This window comes from Anguilla anguilla, chromosome 8 (genome assembly GCF_013347855.1).
Source record: "Anguilla anguilla isolate fAngAng1 chromosome 8, fAngAng1.pri, whole genome shotgun sequence".
NCBI lineage: Eukaryota > Metazoa > Chordata > Actinopteri > Anguilliformes > Anguillidae > Anguilla > Anguilla anguilla.
The window spans coordinates 27,347,347-27,358,574 of NC_049208.1; the positions used below are offsets into that span (position 1 = coordinate 27,347,347).

Here is an 11,228-nt window from a genome sequence, read left to right on the forward strand (position 1 = left end):
GAGACACACACACACACACACACAAGCCTTTCTTCATAATTCTAGTTTTGACTGTAGAAGTGATCAGGCAAAATTGTATAATTTGACCTGATTCGAAAATATCACTTGCACTGCACTGGGCTATGATATACTTGCAAGTCAAAAGTTTGAGTACACCTGCTTAAACCCATTTTTTTCATGATTAATATTTCACTATATGATATGTGTGCTTATACAAACTGATAACTATAAGTGAATTGCATTTAATTATTTAATAAATATGGAAATAATTTATATTGTATATTGTTTTCCTTTTTCAAGTATTTACAGAAACTTATGTTGTAATGTAAAAAAAAAAAAACATGTTGCAATGTACAACACTGTCAGTTATGAATAAAACCAAGTTTCTGTTCATGATTTCCATTTTTATTTAATAATTAAATAATTGAATCAGCTTATATAGGCACATATCATATAGGGCTAATGAAAAAAGTATTCAACTGAAAAATATTCTAGAAACGTAGGCCTTTGTAACTAGAGGTTTAGCTAAATTATTAAATGAAGCTCCTTGGCTAATGTCAAAATCATAAATGCACAATGTGCAAAATGCATGGTGCGGAAGTTTTGTGGGGCGGAGGTACGGCCATTGCTACTGATATTTTGCTCCAACAGAGTGTGCGCGATTCAATGTTAGAACAGGGAGTCTCTGTGGCGTTTGAGTTACTGCAGCTAAATAATTCCAGCAGTTATTCACACCGTAGCCGTCTCGTAACGAGGCTAAATCGTATGCGAGGTACTACTACGGCAAAACTATATACACAAATTTATCTCATTAGGATATACCACTTGAAATGCATCATCACGTGAAGTTACCGAACATGTTTTAACGTTTTATATGTTAACATTATGGTCACATTTTTGTGCTTGATTATTCTCCCACTTCTCATTTTACCTCAGCAATGCTGCGTTAAGCCTCGGTGGATAATAAAGTACAGCTGTGTATCAGTGGATGTTGAGTGGGTCGGGGAGGGGTTACAGAACCACAAGCACAAGGTCGCATCTGGTACAATCCGAGGGATGTAGTTTAATTACCGAATAAATGTACGGTATTATTTTGTATCGATTGATTGTTTTCCGTAATTAAATTAGAAAATATATTTTGTACAAACAGCCCACTCCCGACCATAACAGGGTACAAACCGCCCGCTCCCACGCATAACAGAGTGCAAACCGCCTGCTCTCGCCCATAACGGTACAAACCGCCCACTCTCGCCCATAATGGTACAAACCGCCCACTCTCGCCCATAATGGTACAAACCGCCCACTCCCGCCCATAACGGTACAAACCACCCGCTCTCGCCCACAACAGAGTACAAACCGCCCGCTCCCGACCATAACAGGGGACAAACCGCCCGCTCCGACCAAAACAGGGTACAAACCACCTGCTCCCGCCAGCAACAGAGAACAAACTGCCCGCTCCCGCCTGCAACAGGGTATAAACCGCCCGCAACAGGGTACAAACCGCCCACTCCCGTCCATAACGGTACAAACCGCCCGCTCCCGACCATAACAGGGTACAAACCGCCCGCTCCCGCCGCAACAGAGTACAAACCGCCCGCTCTCGCCCATAACGGTACAAACCGCCCGCTTCAACTGGTTGAGAAAGTTGTCAACTTCGTGCGTCACGAACACAGTAACCACTCCCCGTTCCACGCCCCGTAAACCGATTGATAACTCGAGACCCATAGTTTGCGCGGCTGGCTTACAGGCAAAACGATGCAAATATTTGACTAACCTTAGGTTCACTTAAATTAGAGTGCCTTTAAAGGACTATTAGATTATTTCTGGTTATATTCATTTAGCTAGCTAGGTAGTTCGCTTTCATAAGACAATGTTATCGATAACGTTAGCTAGCTAGTTTGCTTTTATGAGGACGTTATAGTTGTGCTTTTATCTTAACTTGGCTAGCTAGATAGCAAAAATTATAATTGGATATAAGTCAACGTCCTTAGCTGTCTATCGACACTTGATATACTACTAAGCTAGCTAGCTTGCGAAAATTCAGTCTTCCAAAAAGAGCGCATATCATGGGGGTAGCTATGGTAACGGGGCACGGTCTGTCAATCATAGCTAACTGACAGTTCTCATTACCACGCCCAGACGGTTCGGGTGAACTTTTATAGTTCACCCGAAATAATTAAAACGTTTTAAAAAAACGTTTTAAAGTACATTATTATGATATAGGTTACTTGCAAGTCAAAAGTTTGAGTACACCTGCTTAAACCCATTTTTTTTCATGATTAATAATATTATTATATGATATGTGTGCTTATACAAACTGATAACTATACGTGAATTGCATTTAATTATTTAATAAATATGGAAATAATTTATATTGTATATTGTGACATGTTTTCATTTTCAAGTATTTACAGAAACTTATGTTGTAATGTAAAAAAAAACTTATGTTGCGATGTACAACACTGTCAGTTATGAATAAAACCAAGTTTCTGTTCATGATTTCCATTTTTATTTAACAATAAAAAAAGTATTCAATTGAAAAATTATCTAGGAATGTAGGCCTTTGTAACTAGAGGTTTAGCTAAATTATTACACGAAGCTCCTTGGTGGCTAATGTCAAAATCATAAATGCACGTGAAGTTACCGAACATGTTTTAACGTTTTATATGTTAACATTTCGGTCACATTTTTGTGCTTGATTATTACTCTCCCACTTCTCATTTTACCTCAGCAATGCTGCGTTAAGCCTCGGTGGATAATAAAGTACCGCTGTGTATCAGTGGATTTTGAGTGGGTCGGGGAGGGGTTACAGAGCCACAAGCACAAGGTCGCAACTGGTCCAGAGACTGTAAAAAATATGGACAAAGCTACTGTGACGTCACCCATTGACTCTCCGTGGGTCAAATTCAAAGTCAAATTCAAAATGCTTTATTGGCATGAAATACACTTGTACTTATTGCCAAAGCGTACACATAGAAACAGAAATAGGAAACATGAAATACAAACAACATTGTGGTAACGACAACAATGCAATCAACAGTGTGGCAATGGCCACAGCGAGTAGGCTATACAACAACAACAATAACAATAACAACAATAATAAAAAAAATAATACAAAAACACGTCTCTGAAACACATTTTGAAGCTCGCGGCCATGCTGTTTAATGTCTAGCTAGTGAGTAACAACCAACAACAAAAACATTGTCTGGCTAATTAGCCAGGTAATGCCTTCAAAGTTATATCTGGTTAGCTAGCTAGGTGGCTGGTTGAAACGAACAACTAGCAACTAATACATTAGGAAGATTTTTTTTGTTTGTTATTGTTTGTTGTTACTAACTATAGCTAGACATTAGACAGCCTAGCTAGGCAGCTTATTAACATTTTTCAGAGCTAGGTTACTGCAAAAATGAATTTATTCTAGACTGGACAGTGATAGTAGCTAACGGCGATAACTACATTGCAGAGCCACCGACAATTTCAGAGACTTTTCTCCACGCTGCGTTCCTCTTATCAACGTCTCTGTAGGAGATTTTATTAAGTTGGGAAGCCCGATACGGAAATTACGAGTTAGGTCCTCCATTGTGGAACAATAGCATGTGGAAATAAAATTAGAAAAAAATAGGGACAATTTACTTGACGGATCATTTGATCAATTCAGATTGGTTACCGCGACGCGGCGAGGGGGTCAAAGTTGAATTATTGCCATCTCCCCCGCGGCTCGCCGCCTCTCGCCGCGCCGCCGGCAATCCCAACATGCCTTGCGGGGTCTGGCCGCCTCCCCTCATTCAAAATGAATGGAGGCGGCGCCGCCGCGCCGCGGCCGCGTATAGTGTGGCTTCGCCGTCAGTCCTCCGCAGTAATCAGGAAGTGACGCAAATTGTACCTCATTGGTCCACAACAAATATTATAACAGTGCCCAAATGACACAATAAATCATGAAATCGACCCATAGACAGTCATAAGACGAATAAAATACACATATTGTGACTATTTGTTCTCATGAGAAAAAATTATTGACTTTGTATTTTGACCGCATTTGTACCGTAGACTTACATGGAAACCGGATATGAAAACACCTATACTGGAGCCAACCGTAGTGGCGCTAGTGAGCAATCAGGAACAACAAGACCAGGAAATGAGTTTGAAAAACGAAGTCTGGTTTTGGCCGCTTGATCTGGTCCAATCCAATATATATATTTGCGTAGTTTCAGATGGCATTTCGTACATGCGTATTTTGACCAAGAACTGCGTGGTTGGTAGCCTACACAAAATGCGTGCAGGTTGGCAGGTCTGTATAAGCGTGCGTCGGGAGCGCAGTACCGGTTTGTGTAGTTCCTAAGCGTACGAAACGTCCACAGCGTTGTACCTTGTACTTGTCGTGGGTCAATCGTGCTGCTGATATTATATTTTATGAGTCATATATGTCATGAGTACCGCATACCAATAGCTAACTGGTTCCCGACTTGTAACTAAAAATATCGCTTATTCAAAATCTCCCCATTAATTTTCCCCTTTGACAAATTTCCGGGAAAACGAGGGGAGTGGCCCCTTTTTCCACTTTCACTTTCACAAGCTCTTCAATCCGCCTATTTATGGAATCATTCGACAGTGGTATGGTCTTCAGTTTATCCGCAGCAGATTGATCCAGCACCTCTCTGACCATGTCATCGGCTGCAGGTAAGATAAGGTCTTCTGCAGTGGTGTGGGGCTTCTTGGACTTTGCAATACAGTGAGCTACGTGGTAAGATGCACGGAGTGCCAGCTCTTGCTTCGAACATGAAGACGTTATGCACACATCCGCGACCCACTCGAAATGGCCCCACGACCCATTTTTGGGGCGCGACCCACCAGTTGAGAACCACGGTACTAGTGTAACGTAAATCATAGTAAACTACAGTTTAATATAGACTATTGTGTAGTTAAATTATTTTTTTACTGTAATTAAGTACATCCTCTAATTACCGGTAAGTGTTGTTGTACACATTGTACCACTGTTTCAGCTTGGTGGTGTACCAGGTTACCAGTTCTTGTGTTGCGACATCTTGTGATCACAGATGATTTTAAAATATAAAATTCCGCAATTGTTAGTGCGTCATCGAAGCTGAATTAGCCGCTTTATATGTATGCAAAATTGCAAAATGCCAGTAAATTGTCTGCCAATATGGACGTCATTGTTTCTTGTACTTGCCTTGCCGTCAGGAGCCGGAGCTAGGTACACTGCGGACTGGAAGAGTCTTGATTCGAGACCGCTGCCAACCTGGTTCGATGAAGCCAAATTTGGGATTATAATTCATTGGGGAGTTTACGCGGTGCCCGGATTCGGCAGTGAATGGTTTTGGTGGCACTGGCAAGGCGATCCGAAACTGAGCCATGTGGAATTCATGAAGAAAAACTACCCTCCAGGATTCACTTACCAACAGTTTGCTCCTGACTTCCGTGCACAGTTTTTCGATCCAGACCAATGGGCTGAACTCTTCGAGGCTTCGGGTGCCAAGTAAGTAGTTGACCTAAAAATAATGAGAATATCACGATAAAATGTAGTTAGTCTAGCTATTTAGTCCTACGTATCGTTACTTAATATGTGGGTCTAAAGGGAATTGACTTTGCTCTGTCTCAGTGAAATGTAGCTTACTGAAACTGGATTTAACGTTGAACATTTGCAGGTGTTAACACATTCGGCACTGAAGGCATCGTTGATTTTATAGTTCAGTAGCTTATTACATAAATGAGAGTTTGAGTGAGAACTGATCTGCCTGATCAAAAGCGCTTAAAATTAATTTGAAATAGGCATTCATTCTTTGTAACATAAAAGTTGGTCATAACTGGTATTAAGTGGGTAAATCATCCCTCATTACACATTACAAGTGTCTAATTAAAATCAGCAGCTTGTTACACAGCAGGAATAATGACTGGAATGAAAAATGGTCTACCCAGGGAGGCCACAATACCGAGTTTGGGAACCCCTGTTGTAATAATTTCATCTAAGTGCCGAAGAGCCTAAATGTAATGCTATTTTGCTTGTTTTCTTTTACTGATGATTTGAGAAGACTGTTATTTATACTGTGAAATCATCAGTAAACATCCCCCGGTAAGTGTTGGTTTGGCCACTTTCAGGTATGTGGTTCTAACGTCCAAGCACTATGATGGCTTCACAACGTGGGGCTCCCCACACTCCTGGAACTGGAACTCTGTGGACACGGGTCCTCACAGGGACCTGGTGGGGGACCTGGGAGTCGCTGTACGAAAAAGGTACAGTGTTAACGGTTTCCAAAGGCCAGAGATCATAATGATTCATTGTCACTGTAAAGCGTATTCACTTACTTCATGGGTGTCAGACTCCAATTTCTTAATGAGACCAGGCACCTCTTTCTGAAGGCATATATTGACAGTTGATTATAAGGAAACTCTTTAAATGTATCTGTGTACAGTCTGCATCCATATATGCGGTCTCCAGAATTTGAGTTTGACACCCCTGACCTCTTTGTAAAATATGCAATGCAATGCAAGGGATCATATTATAGATTTGCAGTTTGAGAACTGAGCTATTTCGCAAAAGTTTATGATGTTGTTAGCTAGCTGGTGTATTATTAAACAGTTCACATAACATATTGAATTGCTTATGTTTTTAAAGTGATATTAAAATGTAACATTTCATTTTCTATGATTATTGGAATCTGATAAGAAAATTATGTTCTGCAATATCTTTTTCCTAGGTCCCTACGCTATGGCATATATAACTCCCTATTTGAATGGTTCCACCCTCTTTACCTGTCTGATAAAAAATCGGGCTTTAAAACACAGGAGTTTGTATTCAGCAAGGTTCTACCAGAACTTCATGAACTTGTTACCAGGTAACTGCTTCACACATTGGCCTTCTGGTGTGTCATGTGCCACAAAAATTGTAAAAGTAAATCACCTCACTAAAGTGGATTAATCTGTCATATTTCACTGTTGTATCTTTGTGTACTGTAGTTTATGAATGCTACACCATGTTTATGTGTCTAATGACTGACTCTGTACCATGATCCAAGGTTTGAATAGCAGTGCTAAACCTGCAACATCAGCACATTACTTTTTGTATTATTGGCTTTGAAAGAGGAGGAAGTAAGCAGCTTTTCTGAGCTGTCATGTTTACTGTCTTCTAGGTACAAGCCAGACCTGATTTGGACATATGGGAACGTGGAAGCACCAGACTCTTATTGGAATTCCAGGGAGTTCCTGGCCTGGCTCTACAATGACAGCCCTGTCAAGGTGTGTACTGATGATCATAGGTCATGTGCACATACAGTGAAAATAAGAAAAGGCTATAGCTGCAAGCAACAAATATGGCAGCCAAGCACACATGGCTGCAATGATGCCAGCTTGTTTGTGCCAAGTTTACCGTCCGCCCATGTCACTAATAAGTCTGAAAGTCCTTGTTTTGTATGTTTTTTGTTAAACTTGTACACCCTGCAAAAAAATGTATTAGTTGGTTTTAAAGTTACAGTGCCCCCCTTGATGACCATTTGCAAATTGGTACCAAGAATCGGATGTCCATATGAAATTCAGCAGCATGATATGGTGTATTAGAGGGATTTTTTAATACAGAAAAATACTTTACTGTCACTGGCTCACGACAGTCACTTCAAGACAACAACCCTTAGGGCACAGAAAGGAACAATGATTTTTAAATATTTGTTCAATGTGAAAGTACTACCATACTGCTTTTATATGGGTATCGATATCTGTTTGAAGCCTTCATTTGATTGTCAGTATTTCAGGCAGGTTTTCTTTCAGTGAATGAATGTGTGATGCATCAAACAGTCCAGGAAACGTTTTTAACTGTTTTTTAAAAACAAAAGTGGAGAAATATCCAATATGGCTGACTGGGTTCTTGAGAATTATTTCATTGTGGAGTGATGGATGTATGGACAGTTATGTGTCTCTAGGACATGTGGCAGAAGTAATTATTTTTTACAAAAGTTGTGCAATGTGATCTACTTACAATATCGTCTGACCAGTTGGAGAGAAAGTTGGCTGTTTTGGGCAAGGCTCTACTGTTATATAAATTTAATCAAAACCGACCAGGTGGTTTTGCTACAGTTTGGGCCTCAGGCTCCTGTTAAGGATGGCCATAGTTTTTGGAACGTGTTCGTTGCAGTGTTCTCCAGGTATAGCTTGGCTTGCTCCTGGAACAATCCCTGGTCCTCAGTGTCCGACATGCTCAAGTGACTTGACAATCTACTGTTTGGGTGTGATGCTTGGTTTGCAGACAGAAATGAACCTTGGCACATGGTGCAGATTAATTCTCATCAGTGCAGCCTTTGCTCTTCCATAGTCAGGGAACCCACTGTGAGTAAATTTATTAGTGTAAAACTACATTTGAATACTAATTGCTTCACTTTGCTGCCAGATTAAACAGAAATAGCTTGTGGCAAAAATCCAGACAGAAGCACGGGTGTAGTCACTGGAAAAAATGAAGAAAATACACAAAAAACAAAATCTGCAAGCATTGCTCTATTGGATGGTACAGTAATAGCGGCTAGCATGTGCTATAGGGGTGGAGAAAGGGGAAGGAGGTCTCTGGCCCTGTAGATGCTCTGATCCTCAGGGCACAGCTCTGAGGCTTTGATAAAAATGCCCCTCCCACAGGATTCGGTGGTAACCAATGACGATTGGGGGGCCGGCTGCAGCGGCAATCACGGAGGGTACTACAGCTATCAGCATAGGTTCAGCTCGGGACAGCCGTCCAAACACAAGTGGGAGAAGCAGACCCTTGTGGACACCTTGTCCTGGGGCTATCGGAGGAATATGAGGCTGAATGAGCTGCGGGACCTGCCCAGTATTATACAGGTGAGAACTGGGGGGCGGAGCCCAAAACCACCTGACAAAGACTGTTCTCTTGCCTATCTCTCTTATCACTCCAAATGAGTTTTTGACTGTTCCATATTGAGTTTAAATCAGTGCATGCATAAATTATGAACGTTCTCACTAGAAAATGTCATAAATGAAAATTTAAGGCATTATAATCTGATGTCCTCAGCACGAGTTCATTCAGCTGCAACAGATCAACTGCAAATATGCTTTGTTATTCCAAAATTTCTCCTTGGGTTTTTCTTCACAAATCTTAGTGTCTTTCAATGGAGTTAATGAAACCCTGGTTTCAGTAAATGAGAACTGTACAGCTCAGTGGTCTCGTCATGCCGTTCCTACCAGGACCTGGTTCACACTGTGGCCTACGGGGGAAACTTCCTGCTGAATGTGGCCCCCACGGCAGAGGGGGCGATCCCGCCGGTGTTCGAGGAGCGCTTGCGGGGTTTGGGCGACTGGCTGAAGGTCAATGGGGAGGCGGTGTACGCTTCCCGGCCATGGAGGGTGCAGAGTGAGAACTCCACCCAGACCGTGTGGTAAGAGTCCCGCTACCAGCACTACCAGCATGCCTAATGTACGCAGCTCTATGATGTGCAGGGTATTTGAGTAGAATTATTAAAAGTGCAAGTCTTGCATGTATTTGTGGCTTATGGGTCGAGTGAAGGTTACTTTTGGATTGAAACGTTTAGGATTGCAGTGTTGAAAAAGTCTGTGTACCCAGAGGAGGACGCATGGTTTAGCTGTTCATTGTCTTTTTAATGCTCTTGCCTTTATCTTGAGGTAGCTGACCCCTCACTGAAGCTTGTGAGCTAGAGTCTTTGTAGATAAACTTAGCGTGCGTTTGTGTTTTCCGTCTTTCACAGGTATACCTCGAAGGGCTCCCAAGTTTACGCTTTCTTCCTTGTCCGACCGTCAGAATCCTGGCTGAAGTTAGCCAAGCCAATAACGTCGCCCTCTACAAAGGTAAGCACAGCTGTGCTGGTGTGTCCCAGTCTGTAACCACCGTGTCTGCATGGCTCTCTCAACGTAGGCTGCCCTGCTAATCGATGTCGCATTCCGTTGGCAAGGGAAATACACTGACCTTTTCCAGATTGTTTTCATTGGGTACATTTGAGGTGCACAATACCTTTTATACTGGTTATGTGGACTGAAAGAATACTGTATGCTTAAAGATGCCATTTCAGAGCAGCCAGCCAGCAGCTCAGTAGTTCCGGTCTCATCAGAGGCAGTTTGTGAAAATTAAAACGTTTTGTTTGGTAATACTCATTTGAGCATCCCGGAGCAATGCTTTGTTACTTTCCTCCAAAATCATCGTTGAGCTCATTGAATGGCAGCCATCTAGCAACAGGAATACATTGAGCAGTCAAGACGAATCCTGCCAGTGATGTCACAACTTAGCTTGTGCCAAGATGGTTGTGCCCTTGTGCAAAAAAAACAAACAAATTTTCCTAGCTCATACCTGTCGATTTCAGATTTGAATGCAGGGCCAGTTCTTATCTAAGGTAAAAAGCAAATGAACCAAAGCCATTGGAACCTTCCCGAGAGCTTCTGTTCTCTTTTAAACCTTGCTTTCATGACTGAGAACCACTGTTTCCCTGTTGTGCACAGGTGACGTTATTGGGGTACTCTGGACAGCTGAGCTGGTCTGCCCTGAAGCCCAGTGGCCTGAAGGTGGAGCTGCCTCGCGAGCCTTTTGTGAACGGCCACGGGTGGACGCTGAGGCTCGATGGCGTCAAGTGAAGCTCTTGTGCTTTAAAAATTGAATTTTATATCAAGTTTAATCTACCAAGGTTTCCATGATAAGAAAAACATGAAACATCAATTCACTTAATCTGCTTCATGCAAGTTAATTCTATTTTTCACTATTTTTGTATGTATTTTTATAACAAAGAAATAAAAATGTTTGAGTTACTGTGTTGCCTTGTTTGGTCTCATCGAGAAAAATCCCAAATGCATTTAGTCTTACACTGCAACAAAGAAAACATTTTTAGAAACTCGTCTGAGGCAAACATAAAAAAATGGGTTTTATTTTGCGCCAGAAGCTTAAAGTAGCTAATTTTGTGGCTGTGTTTTCCTTATGGAGCTCAGTTGATGTTTTTCATTGAAAAAAATATGCAGATGTCGTTTATGTAGACGAGCAGAAATAAAGGGATTCCAGAGCCTTCTGAATAACTGAAAAGCTCTTTCTCTGCACATTCTCTGCACCTGCACAATTTATTTTCCTCTCACCTAAGACTGAGAGGCTCTGCAGATTTAAACAGTTTTATTTTTAAAATTGCCGATGGCTTGACTGTCAAAACACCAGATTAAAAAAGTAAATTGAAAAAAAAAAAACATTTACTGTCTGAAGTGCTGTTTCAGCCAGTTAGTGGCTGTCA

The 11,228-nt window shown here is 41.5% G+C and overlaps 1 protein-coding gene across 1 annotated transcript; it reads left to right on the plus strand.

The window, feature by feature from the left end:
- The first annotated feature begins 4,119 nt into the window (after positions 1-4,119).
- LOC118233481 (tissue alpha-L-fucosidase-like) lies at positions 4,120-11,009 on the plus strand. Its single transcript, XM_035429278.1, has 9 exons — positions 4,120-4,677; positions 5,200-5,494; positions 6,115-6,249; positions 6,714-6,851; positions 7,146-7,251; positions 8,632-8,832; positions 9,196-9,386; positions 9,714-9,813; positions 10,459-11,009. The coding sequence occupies exons 1-9, from the start codon at positions 4,662-4,664 to the stop codon at positions 10,588-10,590; spliced, it is 1,314 nt and encodes a 437-aa protein (XP_035285169.1). The 5' UTR covers positions 4,120-4,661; the 3' UTR covers positions 10,591-11,009.
- Positions 11,010-11,228: the final 219 nt, after the last annotated feature.